General features: G+C 40.5%; 1 protein-coding gene and 1 long non-coding RNA gene across 2 annotated transcripts in view; one reads left to right on the forward strand and one right to left on the reverse strand.

Annotated features, from left to right (window-relative positions):
• The window catches only part of LOC129404809 (uncharacterized), a 53,381-nt gene extending 30,592 nt beyond the window's left edge, over positions 1-22,789 (forward strand). Inside the window, exon 4 of the long non-coding RNA XR_008630133.1 lies at positions 21,881-22,789. This is a non-coding gene — a long non-coding RNA (uncharacterized LOC129404809). The remainder of the gene's footprint in view (positions 1-21,880) is intronic.
• Positions 1-26,625, reverse strand: part of LOC129404805 (multimerin-1-like) — a 36,669-nt gene extending 10,044 nt beyond the window's left edge. Inside the window, 6 exon segments of the mRNA XM_055137487.1 lie at positions 1,481-1,487; positions 4,278-5,117; positions 5,120-6,265; positions 13,496-13,669; positions 15,427-15,534; positions 25,652-26,625. Coding sequence (XP_054993462.1) covers positions 1,481-1,487; positions 4,278-5,117; positions 5,120-6,265; positions 13,496-13,669; positions 15,427-15,534; positions 25,652-25,727 — 2,351 coding nt within the window. The 5' untranslated portion in view covers positions 25,728-26,625.
• Positions 26,626-27,015: the final 390 nt, after the last annotated feature.

The following is a 27,015-nucleotide window of genomic DNA, read 5'->3' on the forward strand; positions in this document are numbered from 1 at the left end:
GTGAATCTCCTAGAGATTGCAAACAATACACAGAATACTGAGAAAGAGTCTCAAGGCAACGCGTATGCACCTGCTTCGGAAAACTGTGTGCAGTGAATACACCATATCTTTAGAGAGCAATTTCCTTTTTGGATTATTTTTGAGCCCTAGAAACCCCATAGGATGTAAAAACAATATGTTACAGTATGTGTTATTTGAGTCAAAGAAATTATCAAAGTTAGGATTCATTTATAAAAACAATGTTTTAATGGCTGTTGTGGTACTAATTCAGTTATTCTACAAGTCATAACAGCTATAATATGAATATATTAATGTATAAATAGATGTAGATCTATAATTCACACTCAAAATATATGTTCGAGTGAAAGATTCGTTTAATTATAAGTATTAAGAGATACCAACTTCTATAATTCCTATGTGAAGATCAAGGTTATTACAGTATTTCTAATACAACAGAAATTATAGGTCACATGAAATAATCAAATTTAGCAAGCTTGTCAACGTGTTTCAACACTCAGATAACATGAGCTAGCAAGGGAAGTGGTTTATTTTGCTAGTCACTTTTTCTAACAGTAGCAAAACTAGTCAAATCTACTTGTTTGACTGCCTTGTCTAGAATTTAGAGATACTGCTGTTCAGCTATTCAGTGAGGATCATCAGACGTCAACCCCCTGATGGACCACTTAAATATGCCTGCTTCAAGGGACCCCAACATTTATTCTTGGTGTTGTCTATCAAGAATATCTATCTCCGTACGTGAGACTAAGCCAATGATTTTTATTAACCTGACATTGCTATTGGTTATCTAAATGAGAAAAAAGGTTTTAAAACTTTTAATTATTCATGTTTGTGGGTTGGCTATAAAATTCCACTTATGGTCTATAAAGGAAAAGAACATGTTTGTATAAGGCATCATTGAAATGAATCATCAAAACTGAGTTATTAGCATATTAACTCCAATGTCGATTCCATTGCTATATAAATACCTAAGTGCAATCACGAGCTCCTGATATGAATTCTTTGTACCTCAAAAGCTTAGTACGTCTAATGCCCTATTAAACCTTTTGTTTCAGTTAATTTTGAAACAATTTAAGTTTTACGCTTACTACATACATTCAGGTTTGGGTTTTTTGTTGTTGTTTAAGATAAAAATATGACATGGTAGGGTTGAGTTGGTGTTTGAGCGCACGTGCTGTGGAGTTTAACTGAAACTAATTTTCACTGACCACAGGAACACCACGGATTAAAATAGTGCGAGGAAAACTCCATTGTGTTTCCTTTACAATATTAGTACAAGAATATCTGGTATCGAAAAAACCTACTTTCTCTTCGAAATCCATAAGTTTAACTGATTTGTCTTATGTGGAAATATCATTCCTCTGGAGTTAGATTAATGTGGAGGAAAAAGTGCATGGTCTTAAAAGCATAGAGTCAGCTTTCCCCTCTGGACAAGCCCACGTTCTCTCTCGAGTACTTTCACTATTTCTCTCTCCTCACATCATTCTAAACTTTTTCATCCAATAAAAACAATTTTGACAAAAAAAATAAAAATGTAAGCAGCCAAGAGGCATTTCAGTTCAGTGATTAAATATGGCTATGGCTTATTCAATTGTAGAAATATTGAAAATAAAATGTGTGACATCCACCAGCCCTGCTCTTCAGACTCATGACTTAAATCTCCGAGAAGATGCCAGCCTGGCTGAAAACTCTGCTGTGTCCTTGGGGAGGGAGGTGGGCTCTTTCTCCACCTGCTGGCATTTGTGCCCACATGCCACAGCTGCCTCCACACCAATGGCCTATGGCCTAGCTTCACGGTTTCACCCAGAATCTCTGCAGAGGCATCCCGGTTCTACAGGTCCTAAAGCTCTCAGATACCTCCAAATTCCAGAGGACTGAAATTCCACTAGGGGTGTACCAAAGTGGACAAGAAAATGACATAGAAGCCACTGTCACTGTCACTGTCATCCCATTGCTCATCAATTTGTTCGAGTGGGCATCAGTAACGTCTCTCACGGTGAGAATTGTTGTTACTGTTTCTTGCACATCGAATACGCCACGGGGAGCTTGCCAGCGCTCTGCTGTGCGGGCAGGATACTCTAGGTAGCTTGCCGGGCTCTCTGAGAGGGGCAGAGGAATCGATCTTGGGTCGGCCTCGTGAAAGGTGAACGCCCTACTGCTGTGCTATCATTCCGTAGAAGCCAACAAATAAAAAACGATAACACAGAAGGCTCAACTAACAGTGAATAGCTCAGTACGTCCTCAGACAAAGATAAGATATAACAATTTTCACAATTTTTTCTACGGAAGTACTGTAGTCATTTGGTTGTAACAAGTAATATAAAACAAATGATTGTGTGTCTGCTGGGGGGGGTTGGGGGTGGCTGGGAAGAGGGGGACAATGGCAGAGGGACGGTCACTCAGGGCTGGGCTGGTGTTGGAACAACAAAGGCCCATAACAACTGTATTACGAACAACCACATAAGCCATGGTATTTAAATAAAGTAAAAATAAATAAACAAAATGTGAAAAGTCACCATTTAGGATAGAGTCAATAAGAAATGGGCATAACATCTAGTAGGATACTGGGGAATACGGCCATTTCTTATAGTAAGAATGAGTAGCTATTCTTTGCATTGTCAAAATATTATTTCACATTACTGATACGGCAAACACACTCCTCCAGGCACTTCTTTAACACAGATTGTTAGTACTTCGCATGCTCCACAGAGTTGCTCTTTCCTCTCACGTTTGTGCTCTCCACTAGGGTTTATTTCCCATACTCAAAGTCTTAGAATGTTGTAGGTGTCCTCCTGAAGTGCTGCCTTCAGGCTGTGAACTGCCCACTGTGTTTTTTACAGGGATGCAATTGATGACATAATTTACTCATCATCTCAGTCAGATATCTATTGCCATAACGTCACTAAACAGAGAGGAACTGAGATGCGGAGATATCTACTTAAGCTTTCACATTGACCGGAATAGGAGAAGCAGAACCATGATGTGTCATATCTCAGATCCACTAGTTTTTTTTTGTTTTTTTGTTTTGGTTTTTGTGTGTTTTACTTGTTCACATCTGTCTCTATCTCAGATTCCTCTTCCCTAGATGTGGCTGGCATTTCTCTTGCCACGATCCATTTATTAATGTTCTTACTGGTTTTTCCAAATATATCCCCCATACTCAGAGCATATACTTCAACTTTTGTCAGGTTTCTAAGAGACAGCTCGATCATTCCTGCTTCCAATGTTTAAAGATCTTTACAAAATCAGACCTAAAGGTGTCGGTGTGATCACCTTATGTGTGCCCCCCCTCCCCCACACACACACCCAATTCTCAAAGCTTCTGAAGGGAAGGAGAGCTTTTGAAAGGTGCCGTGAGGGTAGAGATTTCAATACTTGGGTTAGTAGTCTCACAAAAGAGTTTCCGGACAGACCCTCTGCCGCTTTGCCGTGCCAGGCACTGGCTATGAATCAGGGAGAACATTCTCATCAGAAACATTCAGACTGGCACCAAGATTTTAGACTCCAGCCTCCAGATGGTGAGAAATAAATTTTGATTGTTTATACGCTGCTCAGTCAGTGATGTTTCGTTATAGTTAGAATAGACTAAGATGCTTCAGTGGCTATTCATGGTCTCCTAGGACCAAATCAATTCTAATTCCTGTTCACTTATATATCATCACATAATCAGTCATTCAGCAGATATAAATTTAATTCCTATTGCATACCAAACTTTTTTTTTAGGTAATGTATCAGGAGCTCACTGATAATTGATTTTTTAATGATGTATGCAAAGAAAAACATCCTACAGGGGCAAATTTGATAGTTTTGTCATGATTCTGACAGAAAACAAAGCTTAAAAACATGTAGATAAACACTGTTTGTACTTAACGTGATGTCTAAATTCAAAAGATAAAATTAGATTCCAATAATATATCACTGCTGTGTGAATGACCTGAACATTCAGGTTCATTAAAGCACTCATATTTATGGTCTTGCTATAGATCTATAAAATATTATTTAAATAAAAAGAGATCAATGGTAGCCAGAGTGGTTGCACAGTGGTTAGGGCGCTTGCTTTGCACACAGCCAACCTGGATTCAATTCCTGGCATTCTATATGGTTCCCCAAGCACCACCAGGTACGATCCCTGAGTGCTTATCCAGGAGTAATCAGACCGAATTCACAGCACCTGAGCACTGCTGAGTGGGCCCCAGACCCAAAATGAATAAAGAAAGAAAATAAAAAGAAAGATTGAAAGCTTAGAAGGAGTAACTTACCAGGAAATTGAATGTCATTTGTGTTTCTTTGAGCCCGACCAGTTAAGATATTAGTAAAATTCGCCATTGGTTTCTTCGGTGTAATTGATTTCTTCATGAATGGTTTGAATTGCTTTTGGAACTTGACAGGGTTGGCGAGGCCGCTAGACAATGATCGATTTACATACCAAGTTAAGTTAGATAGAACAACTTGAGTTTTCATTTCAATGATTGATTCCACAAATTCCCTCATATCTTTCTGGAAAAGTTGGATGTCTGTTAGGGAGCCTTTTATCCACTTAGGGATGGTAGCACTCAGTTCTGATGTCTGTGCAGAAACATCATGGCACATCATCAGAGTTTCGTGGACGGTTTTGTTAAGCAAAGAGAGATTCATTGAAAGATAAATGGATTTCGCTTCCAGTGCCTTAAATCTGGAACTTAACACCTGCAGTTGAAGAGCCTGGTCTTTCTCTTTTGTAGCCTCACCGCCTTTTTTCAGCGAAACATAATAAGGTATGAGCATTTTCGTCAGCTTAGACTCAATGTCTTGTAATCTCGTTTCAAACTTTGTTGAGTTCTTTGAGGCTGAGTGTACTATTTCCTCCAAATGACTCACATTTTGCTGATATTTTATCACCTGGGAAGTCGTTTCATTCAACATTTGATGAATCTTTTGAAAACTGAACCCACCTAGTTTCTCATCTTTAGGAATATCTGCAAGGGCTTTGGCCACTTGCAAGACGAAGCTGTACCGTTGATTATCATTGATCAAAATCTCAATAGAATCATTCAGATGCTGGAATTGAGAAATAAATGTCAAAATAGTTTTCATATTTTGGTTACAATCATGATGAACCCAGAATTAATCTCTATTGTACTGAAAGTCTCTTTTAACACATAGTTATCTTGAATGAAATCAATAGCATTATTTATAATTGTCATTGTTTTATTCAGACCATCTTCCATTTCTGAGGCATATTCATCAATACGTCTGTCTAAGGAATAACTTCGACTCTGTACTTCACTTCTAAGCAAGTTGTGGTTTTTTGTAAGTTCTTTGAGAAGAAAATTTAGAGTATTCACAGCACCAGTCAGATTGTCCAACTTTTTCTTTGTAACTACATCTTCTTTGGATTGTCCGTTTGTTATTCTTTGTTTAAGAGATGGTCCTTCCTCAAGAAGAGGTTGAAGAATCTCCATATCATAAATCAAATCATTTATTTGCTCTTTCATTTTATCCATCTTCTTATCCATCGGGAAGACAACCTCAACCAAAGTTTGGTTTAAAATTTGCACATTGTCTTCTGCTTCCCTAATTTGCATTTCCAAATCACTTCTGTGCTTGGATAGCATGTTTTCCCATTCGCTCCTGATGGATTCTTTCTTCATCTCCAAAGAGATGGTGAGGTTGTCAATCTTGCTGTCTTGGACCTGTAAATCATCAAACAATTGTGACATCCTCAAGTCCTGCCTCTGTATCTTCTCATGTAGAGTAGACAAGTCCTCAGAGACACCATCGCCAACTGATTCCGTTCCCAGAACACTCTTCTGCTCTGACATTTGTTCAGTTGGTGAAAGATGACCATAACCCTCCTTCATGTCAGACAGCGTCTTATTGAGGGATTCATGATACAAAATGCTCTGTAAATGTTCCTGTTCTAGAGCATTTTCTAAATGCATCTGTTTTGCTTCTAGTTCTTTAATAGGCTTCTCACAGGTAAAATTCATTTCTTGTCTTATATTCACAACATTTTTCTTTAAATCTAGTATATCGGTTAAAATGGGTTTATTTTCTTGCATTATTAGAGCCTTTTGCTGAACTGCTATGGAAACCACAGATTCATTAACTTGTCGAATTGTTTGCCTGGTACTTTCAAGTTCTTCTGATAACCATGAAACAGTTTTGAAGAGCTGTGCCACAGTCTCTTGTGTGTCAGTTTGAAAAGTTTGGAATTCTTCTCTCACTATGTCTCTTATTAGATCATTAAGACTTTTGGATTTTAGACCTAGAAAGACAGATAATAAACAAAATTGAGAAATTATTTTAATTATATATGATTTTAGCTGTCTTTAGAAAGACACAAGCTTTTAGATCAAGCAATAACATGTAATCATAAGTACATCTTGACAATACTTAAGAAATTTTTAAAAATACCATTATTCATAGAAAGTGATTATCTTCCTAATGCATATTGCTGAGAAGAGAAAGTAATTGTGATATAGACTATAAAACTATGGCTCTCTGTATAAAAGACAAGAAGAAACTACTACTAACTTCAGTTAATAGACCCAAGTTACATAATTCTAGGTTTAACCTCTTTCTTGTGTAAGAAGAAATGACTCGGTAGATGGAGAGACAGTGCAGAGGGTAAGGCTCTTGCCTTCTATGAGTCTGACCCGGGTTTGATCCTTGACACCCAGACGGTGCCCTGAGCCATCCCTGAGCTCAGGGCCAGGAGTCGGGGCTCAGCCAAATCCCCAGTGTTAGTTCATGGTTGCTCAGTTAGGTTTCTAGTAATTGGGTTTCAGAGTTTGGATTTTGACCTAGTGAAAAAACAATGAGGTGGGCTGGGGAGACAGTTTCTAAGCACTGGAGCACACACTAGTTTAGTTTGGGCCTTGCGATCCTGGGCCTTGCATGGACATGCCCAGCCCTGCCAAACACCACTGGGTCTAGACCTGGGTGCTCTTGAACACAGCCAGCCCTGAGCACGGAACAGTCAAGCCCACAGTGACAGGCATGCATGGTGGGGAGGGGTCCTTGCCCCGCCTCTGCCTCCTATCAGCAGAACTGGGGTGGCCCCTGTTTCAAAATATATAATAAAGTTACTACAGTGTACAAGTTTAATGGGAATAAGGAGCTATATGAATTAATAGTCACAAGATTCAACAATAAGGTGTAATAACAAGAAGTTTGAGGGTCAAAAAATGTTGACATCAAATAAAAATAAGTTTTCAAGATATATCTTGATTATGATAGTAACTGACCCTTAACAAGAGGGGCAGAATCTCTCCTTAATGTAGCACATCCAGTATCTTCAACATTAGGAAATATGGATTGACCATAAGCCAGATTTATGGCTATAGCTCTAAAAGTAACATCTTAATAAAAGGGAAAGGGAAGTTATTTAGACCCTCATAGAATAGTAAATGAATATTTAAGTGTGCTTTATAAACTGTTATGGATGGGGCCAAGGAGATGGTACAGTGAGTAAGGCACTTCCCTTGCACATGGCTAACCTGGGTTTGATCCCTAAGCACTGCCAAAAGTAACTCATGAGTGCAGAGCCAGGAGTAACCCCCGAGCCTTTCTGGGTGTGGCCCACAACAAATCAATAAATCAATCAATAAATAAATCAACAAACCGACTGTGAATGGTCCGGAAAGATAACTTAATGATCTGGGGTTGTTCTTCGTTTGAGGGACCCAGATTTGATCCCAAAATACCAGAGGAAACAACCAAAGGAGGCTGGGGGGCTTTCCCCACCCCCAAATACTGTGGGAGCACCTCCTCTCTCTCCCCCAAAACCAACCTATTACATCACAAACCAGAACAGAGGTAAAAATGTATGCTTAAAGTATATTTATACTTTATACGACAGAGAACTAAAACTCAGAGAGGTTATATTCATCCAAATCCAGAATGTTTCTAATGACTATAATATAAAACCATGCTGTGAGTGAAACATTCTTAAACAAGAGGTTCTGCACAACGGGCTATGGCCATCACCAGATGAGTAATGGCTACTATGTAATCCCTTCAGAAGCAGGATTATTGGGGGCTGGAGCAATAGCACAGCGGGTAGGGTGTTTGCCTTGCATGTGGCTGACCCGGGTTCAATTCCCAGCATCCCATATGGTCCCCCGAGCACCGCCAGGAGTGATTCCTGAATGCATGAGTCAGGAGTAACCCCTGTGCATTGCTGGGTGTGACCCCCCCTCAAAAAAAGCAGGATTATTTGGAGACGGGGGTTGGGGAACACCAGGTGGTACTCAGGGCTTACTCCTGACTCTGCACTCAGGAAATCCACCAGGCAGTGCTTGGGGATCATATGCGATGGCAGGGTTGGAACCCAGGTTGGCCTTGTGCAAGGTGAAGGCCCCACCTGCTGTACAATCTCTCCAGCCCCTCAAAATTTATATTCTTAAAATATCAGTTTTTATAAAAATAACAGTTTTATGAGCAAGATGTTAAAAGTATTTGACATGCATGAGAGGCTTATAAAAACAATATTGAGAAGAGAAGTTATACCTGGGGGAATGAAATATTGCCTTAATACCTTATTATTAAATAACCTGGTACAAAGTTATAAATATAGTTTCTATAGACAAATATTTACTTAGAAATTCTAGATCATAAAGATCAGTACTGCTAAATGTAGAACGAAGGAACATTATATATCTAAGCTTAGTTGAAATAAATATATTTAAAACTACAAAAAATTTGCCCAAAACTAATTGCAACATTGAATAGTCCTGTAATCAAAACTTGCATACATATTTATTATATATAAGTAAATATATTAAAGTAAATATATATTATACAAGTATAAATATTATATAAAAGTAAATATATATTTATATAAAAGTAAATATATATTTATCAATATATATTGATGAAAGTATGTGTGTATATGTAGCACTGTAGCACTGTCGCCTGTTGCTCATTGATTTGCTCGAGCAGGCATCAGTAACGTCTCCATTGTGAGACTTATAAAAAAAAAAACTACAAAAAATACAGGTGAAAATCAGTTTTTATGTAATATAAAATATGAAATGTGAAGTTTAGAATACTAATCAATGACACAAAGCAGCAAATTACTGAGGAGAAGCTAAACTAACTAGTCATAACTAACAAATAGTATACTGAAATGGAACTAGTTTGTAAAGCATGAGTCAGAAAGTTCGAAAGCATCTTTGTTTTGTTTGGGTGCTGTACCTGACTATGCTAAGTCCTTACTCCTGGCTCTGAGCTCAGGGATCTCTCCTGCAGGTGATCAGGAGACCGGACGGGCTGCTGGGATTGAAGTGGGTTGTGTGTGTTTTAGGCAAATGCTGAGCCCACCTACTATCTCTCTAGCTCTAACGTGCTTTTATTTTATTAAATTCCCTTGGCACTTAACCATTAATGATGTATTCAACAAGTATTACTGAGTATTGAGCACTCTCTCTTTTGGTGTGTGTTGGGCTGGGGGATCAGGAAAACTTGTTGTGTTCTGGTGGTGTTTGTGGGGACCACAGGGTGCTGAGACGGAACTGGGGTGCTCGCACGCACCTTAGAGTGTATGGTGTGAACGTCAGGATAAAAATGATGGAATAAAACTGACACTGAAATAGAGAGTAGTCTGGACTCCTGAGCTAAGTAACAGGGAAGAAACTAAACAATGGGAGCAGAAAATGGGAATTGCTCTGTAGTTTGAAAAATCTAGTCTGCAAAATAGAAAACTTAGGTGGGGCACATTCACAATAGTGTCATGGGGGGGGGGGTTGGGTCACACCCGGTGATGCTCAGGTGCTACTCCTGGCTCTGCACTCAGGAATTACTCCTGGAGGTGCTCGGGGGACCCTATGGGATACCAGGAAATCCAACTCAGACGGGCTCCGTGCCAAGCAAATGCCCTCCCTGCTGAACTCTCGCTCCAGCCAGTATTCTACTATTTTTAACAAGTTATAAAACTTGTTTTAGAATAAGAACCTTTTCAGATAAAAATTTCTACACTTCATTTAAAGAAACATTCATAATAGAAATGTACTTCACAATAATATATCAAAATGTTTTGTATAATAACTGAGTACATCATCTTAACTCAGTTTTATTTCATCGAGAATCATGTGTTTCTGCTTCTTGGAAAACAGTGTAACAGTTGTGAGCTTCTCAGACATGCTTGATATCAGGTTCGTTGGCGCATGGACATATGGCTAATTTAGAAAATTCAAAATCTTTTATGAGTCGGGACATTTGGTTTCGCAGTTCCCATGGCTACTGGCAGGGAAGAAGCGGTGGTTTCTCACCTTGGGTTAGATGGTGAAGAAGGGATATCCGAGGTCTGCCAGAAAAGTGTTTTTCTGGATAGGTGAGAAGTCTCTGCTCATAGAGTATTGGGATACAAAATTAACTGCCAAACAGAGGGGACAGAGACCAGACAGGAAGCGACGGTGAGGGCAGTGGTGGGGGGTTGAGGGCGCGTTGTTGGTGACGGGTTGGTGGGATTCTGCACAACTGAACTACAGGATTGAGTTCCCCTGGGGGTGGGGGCAATGCGGGGGGGGGGGGGGGGGCCCGGGACAGGGTGAGGGTGGGCACCCTGCTGGTGCATGCAGTGAAGTGTCAGAACAATTTACGCCTCAAACTGTCATTAACTATTGTGAATCTGTGAATCATGGTACTTCAATAAAGATGGTGAAAAAATTAAAAAACTTGAATAGTATCCTTCACAATGGCCTCTCTGGGTCTAATAATTGATTGTGTTTTCTGTGTTTCGGGAAGGAGTGTTGCTCTTGGTGGTCAGCATTGTTGGATTTTTCCTTTGTCGGTGCTAGATTTCCAAATAACGCAAATGATAGGTTAATTCTCTCATATTGTGCTAAAAATTGCCAAAAAATTTACCATAGCAGTCTAATAAATTATGTATTATCTCTGTTTGACTTCTTTGTTCTACTGTTACTCCAGGAAAGTTGTGTTCCCCTATGATTCCTATGTATGAGCTCTGGTCATAGGACAGGTTTATATGCTCAATATGTTTTTTTATCAATGGTTTAACGTGATCAGTTTTTACATGGTTAAAAAATTATAGTCTTTCATGTCCTGTTAGATGTTACAGAGACTTCAACTTAAAAAAGGAAAACCTTTTACTATAAAACACCAATGAAAAATAGAGCTAAAAATAAAACGTGTATGACACACAAAAAGTCCATACAGAGAACATTTTATAAACATATGAAACAAAGCAAAAGAGACCAGTAATCCTGAAATTTGAAGCATACAGTAAATCCCGTGAGTTTAACAATAAACTCAGTGAATCCTATGAAGCACAGTTCCTGCCCAGAATAAAAAGTCCTAAAGTTGGGGCTGGAGCGATAGTGCAGTAGATAGGGCGTACTATCGCGGCCAGCCCGGGTTTGATTCCCAGCATCCCATATGGTTCCCCGAGCACCGCCAGGAGGAATTCCTGATTGCAGAGCCAGGAGTAACGCCTGAGCATCACCGGGTGTGACCCAAAAAGAAAAAAAAAGTCCTAAAGTATTTTAGATCAAAAAAATCTTCCCCGTTGCGATAGATGATCCTTCTAGAATATTTACTGGACGGCAATTATATACTCTTCTACAAGGATAGAAGATTAGCCTTGTATTGACTTGCTGAAACTGCCTAGCAGTCCGCTGTGCTTCATGGCCAGCGCGGCCATCACCCTGGGTACCGGTCACTCTGCTGGTGTGGGCAGGAAGGGGCCTTCCCACCTGAGACTCTGCCCTCCGGTCATTGGAGCTGTGAATACAGCAGCTACTGTGGCACAAGGCCTGGCAGCTGTGCTCTAGGGAAGTAACTGGAGGATATTCTCGGTTATCTGGGGATCGAGTGCATCAACACAACTTAAATAAGGAAGAGGAACCAGGCTGCCGGTTTTGGAGACACCCTGAAAACTCCTGCAAGGAGAAAGAAGGTGCGTGACTGAGAAACGCAGTGGCATCCGGAGCTGGGGGTGGACATCACCAGAGGAAAATACACTTCCTTCCTTCCTTCCTTCCTTCCTTCCTTCCTTCCTTCCTTCCTTCCTTCCTTCCTTCCTTCCTTCCTTCCTTTCTTTCTTCCTTCCTTCCTTTCTTCCTTCCTTCCTTTCTTTCTTTCTTTCTTTCTTTCTTTCTTTCTTTCTTTCTTTCTTTCTTTCTTTCTTTCTTTCTTTCTTTCTTTCTTTCTTTCTTTCTTTCTTTCTTTCTTTCTTTCTTTCTTTCTTTCTTTCTCTCTTTCTTCTTCATACCCGGTGACACAGAGGTTACTCCTGGCTCATGCACTCAGCAATTACTCCTGGTGGTGCTCCGGGGACCATATGGTATGCTGGGAATCAAACTGAGCTTGGTGGCACGCAAGGCAAACGCCCTACCCACTGTGCTCTCACTCTAGCCCCTCCTTCCTTCCTTCCTTCCTTCCTTCCTTCCTTCCTTCCTTCCTTCCTTCCTTCCTTCCTTCCTTCCTTCCTTCCTTCCTTCCTTCCTTCCTTCCTTCCTTCCTTCCTTCCTTCCTTCCTTCCTTCCTTCCTCCCTCCCTGCCTCCCTCCCTCCCTGCCTCCCTCCCTCCGTTCTTCCCTTTCTCCTTTCTATTTTGACTTGGGGCTACACCCAGTGGTGCCCAGGGCTTACTCCTGCTCTGAGCCCAGAGATCACTCCTGGCGGGGCTCAGTAACCATATGGGGACTGAACCCAGGTCACCTCATGCAAAACCAGCATCCCCCCTTTGTACTATTGCTTCCCCCTCTGCTGTTCCACAAAATTCAGGCAAACTTGATTGGCATGCATAAGGAAGTTACTTTTTCCAACCTGAGAGGGTTCTAGAACATATTTTATTAATTATACTACAAGAGCAAACTTTTGAAATAATAATGCTCCAGATTTATCCTCAATGATTCTTTCAATATAATTAAGATATCCATGCATCTAGCTGCCTTAATTGGTACCCATTTACTTCACCACTATTCCTATTTATTCCAGTTTTTATTGAAACATCAGGATTGACATTACTGTTAGTGATAGTTTCACGTGTACGATGCCCCAACACAGCACACTCCACCAGTGTCCCCTTGAGCTATGAACCGTAACCAAGCAAAGTCAAGCACAGCTCACTTTAATACGTCAGACGGCAACTAGGTACACAATGTGAATGAATCAAATGAGATACTCAAAAACCTACTACAAAAAAGTAGAGTATTCAAATCATTTAAGACATTGAATGAATTAAAAATATCCTATGAGGGGTCAGAGTGATAGTACAGTGGTTAGGGCATTTATCTTGCATGGCCCACATTGTCCCCCAATCCCACCAGAAGTACTTACCGAGTCCGGAGACATAAGCAACCCCTGAGCATCACTGGGAGTGGCCCAGACCCCACCACTAAAGAACACCCTATGAAAAAATGCGTTAGTTCTCTATAGCAACCTCTCTGCAGTGCATACACAACATGTTTGAGGAGATGAGTAAGTCGTCTGTCTTGTGTCTCAACTGATCGAGTGACTTACTTTACCTTTACCTTTCAGAAAATGCTGAAATTCCCCGCCTTTGTCCTCGCTGATTTTTTCTTCCAGGGAGGAGTGCGTATTCTTTACCTCACTCACAGCCAGGGAGATGTTGTCAATCTCCTTCTGCAGAAGGCTCAGTCTCACTGCCTGGTGGCTCAGCTGCTCGGTTATTTTTCGTGTCACTGCTGCAGAAGAAGGACGATGGTGAAGATGAAATACATGCCTGGTGCAAACTATTCGCTCTCATGAAAGAATTCAAAGGTGCAAAACTCATGTTTGCACGATGTATTTGAAAGTGTACAAGTCACTGAGGAAATGGTGACATAGATTTGTCCTGTATATAGGCACAAATTAATTTTGGTAAGTGTTATAATATCTTTGATTTTTAAAAACATTTCAACTTTGCCCCAAATCTTTAATCTGTTTTCCCCTGATTTCAAATAGTTACTGTGATACCCTCAACAGAGGAAAACAATGGTCAGAAACCCCAGACAGGGCCCGGGTGATAGTACGGGGGGCAGAGGGGCGGGGGCACTTGACTTGCATGCACTGACCCAGGTTCGATCCCCAGCATCCCTTATGGTCACCTGAGCACTGTGAAGAATAGTTTCTGAGTGAAGAGACAGGAGTAACCCCTGAGCATCACCAGGTGTGTACTCCATTCTCACACAAAGCAAACCAAGATAATTTGCTTGAGAATAAGAGTTAAGGCCTCATTTGATTTCAAATCTATTGCTTTGGCTAAACATATGTAAATATATGTATATATGCATGAAAGTAAACATGCATAATACAGCTATAGTTGTGTATATTCTGAAAACTTTTTTTTCTTCCTGGGATTTTTTCTTTTTTCTTTCTTTCTTTCTTTCTTTCTTTCTTTCTTTCTTTCTTTCTTTCTTTCTTTCTTTCTTTGTTTCTTTTCTTTCTTTCTTTCTTTCTTTCTTTCTTTCTTTCTTTCTTTCTTTCTTTCTTTCTTTCTTTCTCTCTTTCTCTCTCTCTCTCTCTCTCTCTCTCTCTCTCTCTCTCTCTCTCTCTCTCGCTCTTTTTGGGCTTGAGGGTCATACCTGGAAGTGCTCAGGGATTACTCCCGCAGTGTCAGAGTACCATACCTGGCTCTGGGAATCAGTTGTCAGCTACATGAAAGGCAAGCACCTTACTTCTCTGGTCCCTAAGATTTTTTTAAAATGAGAGATAGTGAGATTTAAAGATAATGAGATTCTTTTAGCTTGAATCACTTCATATGGCAATACTGGTTTCTGTGCTTTTAATATGCACTTCAATAACACTGAATTCAAGTTCTTGAAAAATTAGGGTACGGTGCTAAAATGGGTTCCCCTGCTTTTGTAAAAGAGTTTCCTTCATCAGGTTCCTTAATTTGCCTGCCTTCATTTCCATAGCTAGCAAGAGGTCACCATCAGATGATTTTTTGCAGTGACCAGCCTGACATTTCTAAGAGGCAGGTAAGAAATGGTATAGGATTTATGACGAGGCATGAAAATATATGTACGACGCCTGATTTGGATCAACACAGATTCTTGTTGATTGTCTGAGTCACAGCTATTTCACCTGGGCACTAATCAATACCACTTAATTTTTCCCAATGAGTCAGTGCCAAAGGGCCTCGAGGCCCCTTACAAGGATCAGGTCATTCTTTCTGTGTCCATTCTCTCTCGGGATTGCAGCCCTTGAAGAACAAAAGCTTTTTTGATTTTATCTGAGAAACCTGTGATTTCCTGACGTGTTTTCACTCTCCTTGGGGAACCTCCTGCCAGCCCCGTTCGCCCGGGCACCTGCAGTTCCTCATGCAAGCAAGAGGACACCAAGAACTCTGGCCGTGTCCCCCTTCAGACCCTTGACGGCCACAGGACTTCTAGTTTGGAGAACGGTCATTAGCGGTGGTTGGCAATCACTGGGGTGGGGTGGTAGCAATTACGGTGGTGACCTGGGTCATCGCAGTCCCGCTGTCGCTGCTTCTGCTCCTCCGTCCCCTGGCCAACAGCTGCGTGACTCTCCGCCTGGGCGTTGTGTATCAGCTGATGCTGCTCCTGGACTGGACAGAAGCAAAAGAGAAGGCGGTGAGGCCGCCAGCCGCCTGCCCCTCCCCCAGGCCCGGGCCATCGAGAGCTGACACTCATTTTCCGGGGCGCTGGAGCATGATGCCCTGCCCTGATTGGAGAATCAGCGGCGCCAGCCACATCTGCATGGCAACCCGCTACCACACTGGTGCTGGAATGGCCAGCTTCTAATCCATTTGAGGAAAAAATATATATATATGTATATATATATGCATATATTCAGTTCTCGGGTAGGTGAAAATGGATGGTAGTTTGGTGGGTCCCTGCGAACTAGCGGACTGAAATTGCTGACATAATTGAGGGGGAGCCTCTCAAACCGGCCGTGTTAAGTGCAATTTCTGCTTTGGAACTGAATTGTCACCCAAGTTGCTTGTTTAACAATGCAATTTCCAGCTGGGGCCGACTGGAAAATAAGGGAGAGAGAACTACAGTTTCCTCCGGGAAGAACATCTGTTTGAGTCGTAATGCCATTTAAATGAGCAGTTCCAAGATTGTAAAGAAAGGCAGGGGCTCAAAATGGAATGAAATGAGAGTAGCAGGATAGAGCTGGTCGTAGGGTCACCGTTGGGTAAAAGCAGTGACATTTCAGAAAAATAGGAAATCAATGCCTTCTGTTAAGGAATCCCTTCTCATTTCCCATGATTTAAGTAATGTTTTAAGTGAGAATGAAAAAAAGTTACTGTGGAAAACAATTGGGAGGGAATATTTGTTTAAAAATACGGAAAACGTTAAGTGACGCATGTCCGTGATTTGCAGATTTATAATGGACAAATTAGTCCATTGAAGTTCGCATGTCAGAGAAAGCAAGTGTTTCGTGTCTGGCTGTGTTTCGGCCCATGTGAAATTAGGTGCCAATGAAACTGTCCTCTGACACCTTTGGCACATATGGCCGTGGCGGTAACACTGAAGTGGGCCTACCCCATAGAAAATACATGTGACATTCATTTGATGTAGTCTCTGTTGTAACAGAATTTTGCAGTGCTCTTCTTCAGGGTCGTAAGCTAAACTATCGAATTCCTATCCATATTCAAGGTTTTTTAATGGTTTTGTTTTGATTATTTCTTCCACCACTTTACAGGTACTCCTGTCTACTTGTTTATTTATTTGGTGGAAGAAAATAACCCACAGCCTGAGGAGAAGTATACCTAATTTTAGAAGCAGTGATAATTGGTTGAAATTGATCATTTTTGATAAGCCCTAAAAAAAGGTTCTAATAACCTAAATTCAAAAAACGCAGAAAAATGCTGTTAAAATTGCACGTTTTCATCAGCTTTCTTCCTTCGACATGGAGGAAGGATCTTTATGGCAGCTGAAACCTCCACCTCCGTCAGCAAGCGGCGTGAAGGACAGTCTCGGAGCACTCAGTGCTCGCCGGGAGCGCTCAGAAGTACGGCGCCGGGTGCCCCTTCTCGACGTCTCAGTTTCATTACGTGGGGACCCCACGCCCGGCCCCGCACGGGGCCCAAATGCAGGGCGGAGAGCGGACCCAGGCTCAGCACCGGCACCCCCGCGCTGTCCCTCTGGCCCCCAGCGAGCCGCTAATCGACCCCACTTTGGAGCAGTGATCTGGGCTCGCACAGGTCCCCGGGTGCAATTTCGGGTGCGCATCACCGCTGCAGGACCAGCGGACGCGTCCTGGGCAGCTCCCGCCCGCCGCGGTCCCTGTCCCCCTTAACAGGGGCGGGTGCTCGGGATCAACTCTGTACATACTCCTGCAAAAGGAGCCAGTGGGGTTAACAGGCCCACAGCCCTTCCGTTTTCCAATCGCTTACGTCTCTGAGCCAGGTGCAGAGACAACCAAGAGCTGGTCCCTCTAGCACACACCTTCGCACCACCTGGAAGCCGGGTTCGGGTACAGGGAAAACGAACTTCCTCTGTGGCTGACAGGTAGAGTCGTCAGACTGGAGACTATTCAGGCTTCCTTTGCTGTCATTAACATGTCACGGTTTCCCCCTTTTCTGCTAGAGGAGTGTTTTTTCAGCAGTTTGTTCCCAAGCACCTGCAATCTTGAAACACTGCGGGTTTGCTTTCTTCCTATCAGCTTCCTTGGGGATTCGAACATGTATACCTGTCACCCGGCAGCTTCGAACAGGACGGAGAAATCACCAGGGGAGGTCGAGGCAGCTCCCTCTGTTAATTTCCCGCTCTGAGAGGGGCATCTGGATGCCGGTGTGGTTCCCATCAATAGAACGCACACACCAATAACTGAAGGAAATTAATAAGCTGTTTAGAAATCATTATGGTAATCTGATGAGTCATTTTCATTATGAGTTTATGTTATATAGTTCATAATATGTGATCAATTAGACACTCAATTAAGAAAATAAAATTTAATATATTCTTATTTATCGATCTTTATTTTATACTAATTGACATTGCCACATTAACTGGCAAAGGTTTGAAGACAGCCTATGTCCCTTCTCACCCCATTCTCATAGCAAGAGGGGACATTAGTTCAGTCACTTGCTAAAGTGGAGTGATCTTACAGCAGCACTATACACAGAGGACTCAAAGTATTTTTCTGAACTTAATTATAAATAATAAAGAAGGGTTTTGTTTGTTTGTTTGTTTGTTTGTTTGTTTGTGTCACACCCAGCAATGCTCAGAGGTCACTCCTGGCTCTGCACTCAGGAACCACTCCTGGCGGTGCTTGGGGAACCATATGGGATGCCAGGGATCGAACCTGGTTAGGTTACATGCAAAGCAAATGCCCTACCTGCTGTACTGTTACTCAAGCCCCAATAAGGAAATATTTTTAAATCACACTATTATATTATAATGAAATCATGTCTTCATCTCTTTATAAAATATTATATCCTGTATGTTCATATGGAGATTTAAAAGTGCATTTCACTTGGTATCTTCCACTGAGAAAGCAGAGTTGCAAACACACACTAATACATTCAGACTTTGAAATCCTTTAGGATCAGATTTGAGTGTGCTTCCTTCATCAAATCACTTCTTTGTAACCTAGTCTGGGCAAGATCCTGAATGTCTAAGAAATCAAACAACGTGGTTCAGAGATAACATGTCAGTAAGAGAAAGATAGGATATGGAAAGCATTAAAGTATAATTTTCTATTTGCCTTAGGGCCAAAAGAATTTCAAATAATTTTTATTGACAGTCTGGGGGAATCGTTACTGCATTATAGACAAGGGAATAGAAAATGAAATACTAGAAAAAAATCAGCAGATTATAAATATAAACCAAGAAAACCAGAAAAAGAAATGAAAATCAGTGACAAGTGGGAGGAAAAGAAGTAAATAAAGTAAAGTAAACTGTCAGGAAGAAAGATATTGAAAGGGATAAAAAAAATAGTGATTATTAACCAGAATAAAGCACTGAAGTTTTTTTTCTATTTTATTTTATTTTAAATTTATTTATTTTTAATTAGAGAATCACCGTGAGGGTACAGTTACAGATTTATACACTTTTGTGCTTATACTTCCCTCATACAAAGTTCGGGAACCCATCCCTTCACCAGTGCCCATTCTCCACCACCCGTAAACCCAGTGTCCCTCCCACCCTCCCCAATCCCATCTCCCCCCCACCCCACCCTGCCACTGTGGCAAGGCATTCCCTTCTGTTTTCTCTCTCTAATTAGCTGTTGTGGTTTGCAATAAAGGTGTTGAGTGGCCGCTGTGCTCAGTCTCTAGCCCTCATTCAGCCCGCAACTCCCTTCCCCCACATGGCCTTCGACTACAATGTAGTTGGTGATCGCTTCTCTGAGTTGACCTTTCCCCGGAACGTGAGGCCAGCCTCGAAGCCATGGAGTCAACCTCCTGGTACTTATTTCTACAGTTCTTGGGTGTTAGTCTCCCACTCTGTTATTCTATATACCATAGATGAGTGCAATCTTTCTATGTCTGTCTCTCTCTTTCTGACTCATTTCACTCAGCATGAAACTTTTCATGCCCATCCACTTGACTACAAAATTCTTGACCTCCTTTTTTCTAACAGCTGCATAGTATTCCATTGTATAGATGTACCAAAGTTTCCTCAACCAGTCATCCGTTCTGGGGCATTCGGGTTTTTTCCAGATTCTGGCTATTGTAAACAGTGCTGCGATGAACATACATGTGCAGATGTTGTTTCGATTGTACTTTTTTGCCTCTCTGGGATATATTCCCAGCAGTGGTATTGCTGGGTCAAATGGGAATTCCATATCTAATTTTTTGAGAGTCGTCCAAATTGTTTTCCAGAAGGGCTGAACCAGTCGGCATTCCCACCAGCAGTGAAGAAGGGTCCCTTTCTCCCCACATCCTCTCCAACAGCGGTTGCTTTTGTTCTTTTGGATGTGTGCTAGTCTCTGTGGTGTGAGGTGGTATCTCAAAGTTGTTTTGATCTGCATCTCTCTGATGATTAGTGATGCAGAGCACTTTTTCATGTGCCTTTTGGCCATTCAGTATTTCTTCCTTGGTAAAGTTTCTGTTCATTTCTTCGCCCCATTTTTTGATGGGGTTGGATGTTTTCTTCTTGTAGAGTTCAACCAGTGCTTTATATACCATTGATATCAACCCCTTATCTGATGTGTATTGTGTAAATATCCTTTCCCATTCTGTGGATAGTCTTTGTATTCTGGTCACTGTATCTCTTGCGGTGCAGAAGCTTTTTAGTTTAATGTAGTCCCATTTGTTGATCTCTGTTTTTACTAGATTGCTTAGTTCCGTGTCACCTTTGAAGATACCTTTATCTTCAATATCGTGGAGGGTTTCGCCGACCTTGTCTTCAATGTACCTTATGGTTTGAAGCACTGAAGTTTTGATTGAAAGCCATTTTGTTGTACCTTGCTGGTTTACCGCACAATTGTGGAAATATTCTGAGTGAAATAAGATAAATGAAAAATTCTCCATTTTTTTAAAGACATATTTAAAAGAAAATGTAAAAGAAAATGTAAAAAAGACTTCAAAAATTACATGACAAAACTGACTTGATGACTGCACACTGAACTTCTGTTTCCTCTGAGAGTTGTTTTGAAGTGGATTGTTTTAGGGAGAAGCAGGGGAGAGAGAATTATAGTCCTAAAACAAAGAAATAATCATGGCACAGGAAAAGGCTCCTCTGCTCCCAAAAGACTGTGACCCCAGAGGCCTACTAACCATTTTGGCACCCAGCGTCTTCTTACAGAAATGCATCTAGACTGTGAGCTGAGCTACGACCCCATGCCGCCCCGGGAGGGGGAAGGTTTTTCTCTCTCAGCCTTTTCTTCCCGAGGTGGCGGTGGCCACGTGGCGACCACCATCTTATAGAGCCACTAACCAGAGGTACACGCTTGCAGTGACGCGACTTCTGGCAGAAATCTCTCTGGGCCTAGTTACTAAAATATCAGAAATCCAAAATCTGCAACAGCGGCCGCGTGAGCTCATATGTTCTTCATTCTCAGCAATGGAAAACAAATTATCAAATGATAACTTTTCAGCAGGTTTGATTGTTGGGGGGAAATTCCAAATAATAATAGTGAGTTTTCTGTGGGAATATTAAATGTATTCAACGTATAGAGAGAATAAAGTGAAGGTCATTAGCCACACAGGCAGGGCAGGGGGTGGGATGGGGGTTATACTGGGGTTCTTGGTGGTGGAACATGTGCACTGGTGAAGGGATGGGGGTTTGATCATTGTATGACTGAGACTTAAACCTGAAAGCTTTGTAACTTTTTCCATGGTGATTCAATAAAATTAAAAAAAATATTTTTTAAAAAAAGAAATAATCCTGGCATACCACATGAAGATCCTTTTAACCCAGCTGGCATTACTGACCTATTTTCTCTGCAATTCATCCCACAGGGTCCTTGTCAAGGAGGTTAAAAACTTGAAATACCCATTTAATAATTTGAGCAGTTTCTGCTCTCTTTGCCCATCTGTGTGTTGACCTGGGTCCAGTACTTGCCTCTTCCCTCTTTATTGCCAGAGTTTGCCTGTGAGGAAGTCCCAGAGTGGCGCTGACAAGGTGTCACTCTTGTAGTGGCTGCCTGCTCCGCCAATGTGCATTCGGTTTTTCCGCCTAACAATCTCTGTCCTCCCAAAGGCATTCTCTACCCCCAGGACTGCCGCACACTTGACGTGCTCCTGGCAGTCTCATTTTGCTCTTCAGCAAATATCTTGGCTTTATTGCCTACGGTGTAGACTTCTCTTCTCTTTTTCCTGGACCTTCTGAGAACTAGGTGCTGGCATAGAAGGAGGTACTTACTGAAGTGAAGAACTTTGAAGTGTCTATTCGCACTTTAGATTTTTTCTAATGCAATATATTAAATTGTGTATTTTGTTTTGTCTCTCTCTACTCAACATTTCCCATACATTTCCCCCTCTCTTGCCCCCCTACAAGCCGATGGAGACGGGGTGCCAAGAGGAGCAAGCAGGGGAGCAGAGCCTGCCACGGCCTGTCTGTCCTCTGTCTCTGTCAGTCACCTGCTACTATCTGCCATCTTCACCCCAGCCCCGGAAGCCTATAGACGTCATTAATACCAGCTCAGACCTGAAGAAGCTCTTCGCTTGCGTCAGACACCTTCCTGGGTGAGCTGGGAGACGGGTTTCCCACTGCGGGTCCAAGGGGATATCAGCAGAATGTAAAGGGTTACTGAGATTTAGCACGTACATCAAAGAAGAAACCTGGGTGCTTCCCGAGGACTTGAGGTGCTTTCTTTTGATTTTCTTAAACTAGAAAATCATAATTATACTGATTAACATGTTTCTAAGAAGTAATGTTCTAGCTCAAAATAGAGAGCATCAGTCCCTCCTCGAAATAAATATAAGAAATTGCTTTTCTCCTTTTAGAATGTTATGACTTTTGATCATACCAGATTTTTAAAAATAATCCTTCCTCTCCCCTTTGGTTTGGACCACATCATATGATCTTTTTTATATGTAGAATCTGACCAAGACTGACTGAATATTCTAAAATACATCTGCTGACAAGTCTTGCTTTACTCTCTCTAATGTAATATGATTTGAGCTGAAATATCATTAGAGCAAACCACAAATTTCCTTGATCTATTTCAGAACATTTTAGAGACATCTACTGGAAAAGCAAATTATTGCAAATTTTATAAAACATATCAGAAGTATGTTGCGACTGGCATTTCTAAACATGTCTCAAATTTCATATCACAAATGAGTTACCTTCTAAAAGCAAAATGCTGTGACCTTAAAAAATTAGAATCACCTGTAAAAATTTATCTATTTATCTAAAAATTATCTATGTATATAAAAATAAAGCTATTTATTTGTCATTGGACTTAATTCTAATTTTAAAATTTCTTTAATTTATTCTATTTTGGGCTTTGGACCACAACCGGTGGTGTTCAATTGTTCCTGGTGGGGCTTGGTGACCACATGGGACATCAAGGATTGAACCCTGGTCAGCTGAGTGCAAGATGAGCACCCTTCCCGCTGTCCAATGTCTATGCTGTTTATTTATACTTAGAAAATAAGTGTTTTCTGCCCCTCTCTCCTTTCACCCTCTCTCTCTAGATTCATTTTCATACTGTTAGGAAGGGATATAGTACAATTTATAATCAATTCATCAATCTAATCATTTCTTATATGTTTAAAATGGCCCCAAAGTATAGCTTATATAAATATAAACCATTATTATATTAGTTTATTTATGTTATGGTGAAAATCTGTTGCAAGGAAACTTGTAGAAAGCCAGTTTTTGAAATATCACATTTTCTAAATGTTCTGTGAATAAAATCATGTCCTAAAGTTGTGAGGGACGAGTATAGAAGTTGTCATCCTGGCATCTATAAATCTAGGTCATTTGAAACTCTGAGAGGATTCTGATGAGTTTTAAAGAGTTAATTGATCACACTCATTATTCCTGCCATATTTGGGGTGATTGTCACATGATACCGTACAGAGTCTGATGGCACAGAAAACCTGGCAATCTTTTACTCAAGAGATTAAAAGACTGTTGTGCTGTATAAAGGAAGTGGAAGAAGAAGAAGAAGAAGAAGAAGAAGAAGAAGAAGAAGAAGAAGAAGAAGAAGAAGAAGAAGAAGAAGAAGAAGAAGAAGAAGAAGAAGAAGAAGAGGAGGAGGAGGAGGAGGAGGAGGAGGAGGAGGAGGAGGAGGAGGAGGAGGAGGAGGAGGAGGAGGAGGAGGAGGAGGAGGAGGAGGAGGAGGAGGAGGAGGAGGAGGAGGAGGAGGAGGAGGAGGAGGAGGAGGAGGAGGAGGAGGAGGAAAAAGAGGAAGAGCCGACTTGTGATTGACTATGAATTAGAAATAAAAAAATTTGCAACCATTCCCCCACCTAACACCTGCCCAAAATACACAGAAGAGATGAAAGAATAACAAAAGGCTCAGGGACAAAGGGACACAGTGACTATTGATGCCACCAGTGTAGCCATTACACTAGTAAAACCTCAACAGCTCTCGCTCACTGCAATGACAGTGAAGAGTAGGGTGCTCAGACTCTCACAGAAAACAGCAGTCACCTCTGCCGGGACCACAGCTGTGCGGGAACTGAATGTACGACAGCTGGTGTGAGGAGGGTGTTTCTGGTGGGAGACGGCCTGGAAAGTATTCTTTCCCCACATCTGGACAGGAAGAGCACGTCTTCACAGCATCAGGTCAGAAGACCAATCACTGACGGCTGGTTCTGACTATAGCATCTTTTTCAAGCGCTCTTGTTTCTTGTTTTTTAATTTTAATGGAATTTGCCATGTCACCCCACTCCCCTCATTTTTGTATGTGTATCACTGCAGAGATCAGTAATTAATCAGGGGGTAAAAAGGTCAAGCCTAAGGCCACAGCGGAACTCAGGATGTGCTCTGCCGTCTAGCACGTCTCATTCAGTCCTTCCTATGGAATTGAGTATATAATAACATTTCAAATTTCTGGAAAGCAGGCACTTAAATGTCTTAAAAATAGAATAAAGTTAACCTTTCTAGGATAGCCTTTTTATACTAAAAGATGGATATAAAAATAATCTTATACTTTAAACAGATTATTCTGAATATCATCAGAAAATTTATCTGCTATAAAGACGAGAAATAAATATGCTTTACCCTGTGGTTATATCTATGTGCCTCATGAAAATAAAATGTCCTTTGAAGGGATGATCATATTTACATTTTTACGGGAATATGCCAATTTACCTTGTTCTAGGTATTTTCAGCATAAATATTGAGTTTAATTGCTTAGCTGATTATCTAGTACATAACCATGGGACACTCTGAAATATACTAAAGTTTTACAACAACTCTGAGATTTAGGCCCTACTCAAAGCAAATAACATTGCAGTGTAATTATCCTACAGATTCGCATTGAATAAGCTGGAAGAACCATATATAATTTCCCTAACTGAGCCTCTAGGTTTCTGGAGGTTTGGTGTTACAATTTTCTTTTTCTTAATGTGAATCATTATGGTTTCTTCACACTGACATTAATTTTTAATCACAGTCTCTTTCACTGCTGATTGAATTCCCCACCACTGCTAATGGACTTTCTTGTAATATTCATTCATTTGAAATGTATGCTGATGCCATATCTTATTTTTCAAAGGAAACCTGTTTAAAGTCAAAAGAAAAATAATAGTCACATGCATGTTAGGGTACAGTGGGTTACCCTGTGTTTGATCTGTCTTGTGACTAGAAAACTTTAAAGTCTTGGTAGAAATGATGGCTCCATTAGAATATTTTTAGAAAGCAGAATTATTCATGCTCCATTCATATATTCTTTACTGTTGAATTTCATTCATGGGCATAATATTGCAAATAACTGAGCTAGACCACAGTCTTATTTTTACAAAGGATTACTTCTCATGATAATTTAAAATATGCAATTAGGATTTTGACATCTTAATAAGACATATCTCTGTAGCAAAACACTAGAACAAAAAAGATAATAGTCATATCTCCATTTGCTCATGTAAAACCAACAAAAAGTGGAAGAAATCAGGACAGTTTGTAGGATTTTAGGGGGCTATAATAACAGATAAGAACCTTTGAAAAAAGTTAACAGTCTCCATAGTTTGGCGGCATATTAATTAACCTTACTTCAAAAGAGAACGTGCATTTATTTCTTCTCTGACATCAATTTTTCCTTCGTTTTGTAGTTTTGACTGTGATTACGACATCAGTTAGAGCATTAGTCACCTTTCATCTGGCAGTTGTTGCCGCTGAAGCCGGGGCAGCATTTCCATTCCAGAGAGGTGACGATTTTATGTTGCATCTTATAGACAGGACTCGAGGCCTTCTGAGACCTGGGGAGAGAGAAATTCGGGGGTGTGGGGGGTGTAGAATACTGTATCTCATTAAAGCATCTGGGAAAATGCCTGAAATATAATAAATATTCAGTAAGTGTATCTCTTATGATGATGATGATGATTTATATTCATTTATATTATTGTTAAACTTAGATCTCTTTAAATATATTACAAAAGCATTAGGGATTTTATGTCTTTATAATTTTGGATTTTGTAACTTTACCTATCATTATATTTTCTAATGATATTGTAGCTTTTCTCTTTATAATGCTTTTCACTAAGCCAAGTTCAGTGAAAAGGTTTAATTTCAACTTATTAAAGTTACAATTTCAACTTTAAAATAGTTTTCAAGGATATATTTTTTGCTTCGATTCTCAGTATTTTCTTACACCCTTATAGTAATTTTTACAGACCTGCTTTTTATCCAATTCAATATCAAACAACTTAAAACAAACAATTTATCAATGATCTAATTGAAACTAAGAAAAACTATCATTTTCAATCTTTATTTCCTTATCTCCCAAGTTTTAAAATGATACTACATATGATTTCATATAGTATTTCTCAGGGAGAGACAGAGAGGAGAGTAAAAGGGAAGAGAGAGAGAGGAAGAGAGAGAGATCTGAGAAAATAATGTTTCAGAGGAGAAACCATAGGTGGTAAATGAAAATACTAAACTCTCAGTGTAACACTCTATGACAAGTAGTGCATCTGCTAAACTGCAGACCGGGTATGTGCTGTAAATCATAAACACGTTAGACCATATTATTTTTATGCCCATGACCTTAATACTTAGCTGATGTTAATCAAGAGAGTACACGGAATGGGTAGGTATTATCTTTTCAATTCTCATATTAGTTCCATGAGGACATTATAACCTAAAGCTGATTTGTTGTTTAGGAGTGAGAAGCAGAAGAAGAAAATACTCAGATACACTAAAAAGTGGTGGAAATGATGTTTTAATACAGAGTCTGTGCGTTAGTCTTTCCTTATTTTTATCTTAGGGTTTGTCACATATATTGATGTGGAGAAAATAGTATAGTGCTTCATAACTAGGAGTGTTTATTATGAGAAGAAAATGCATTGTCCTAGACTAGACTTAAAGATATTTGGATTTTATCTGTCTTTAACTTGATATGTAAGTAAGTATGTGTGAGGTTACCCCTCAATTAAAAAAAATTAGCTATTCAATTCCTTCCAATTCTAGAAGTAGGCTGACCATTTATATGTGTTCATTTTAGTCCATTATATTCA

Source organism: Sorex araneus, chromosome 5, assembly GCF_027595985.1.
Source record: "Sorex araneus isolate mSorAra2 chromosome 5, mSorAra2.pri, whole genome shotgun sequence".
Classification (NCBI taxonomy): Eukaryota; Metazoa; Chordata; class Mammalia; order Eulipotyphla; family Soricidae; genus Sorex; species Sorex araneus.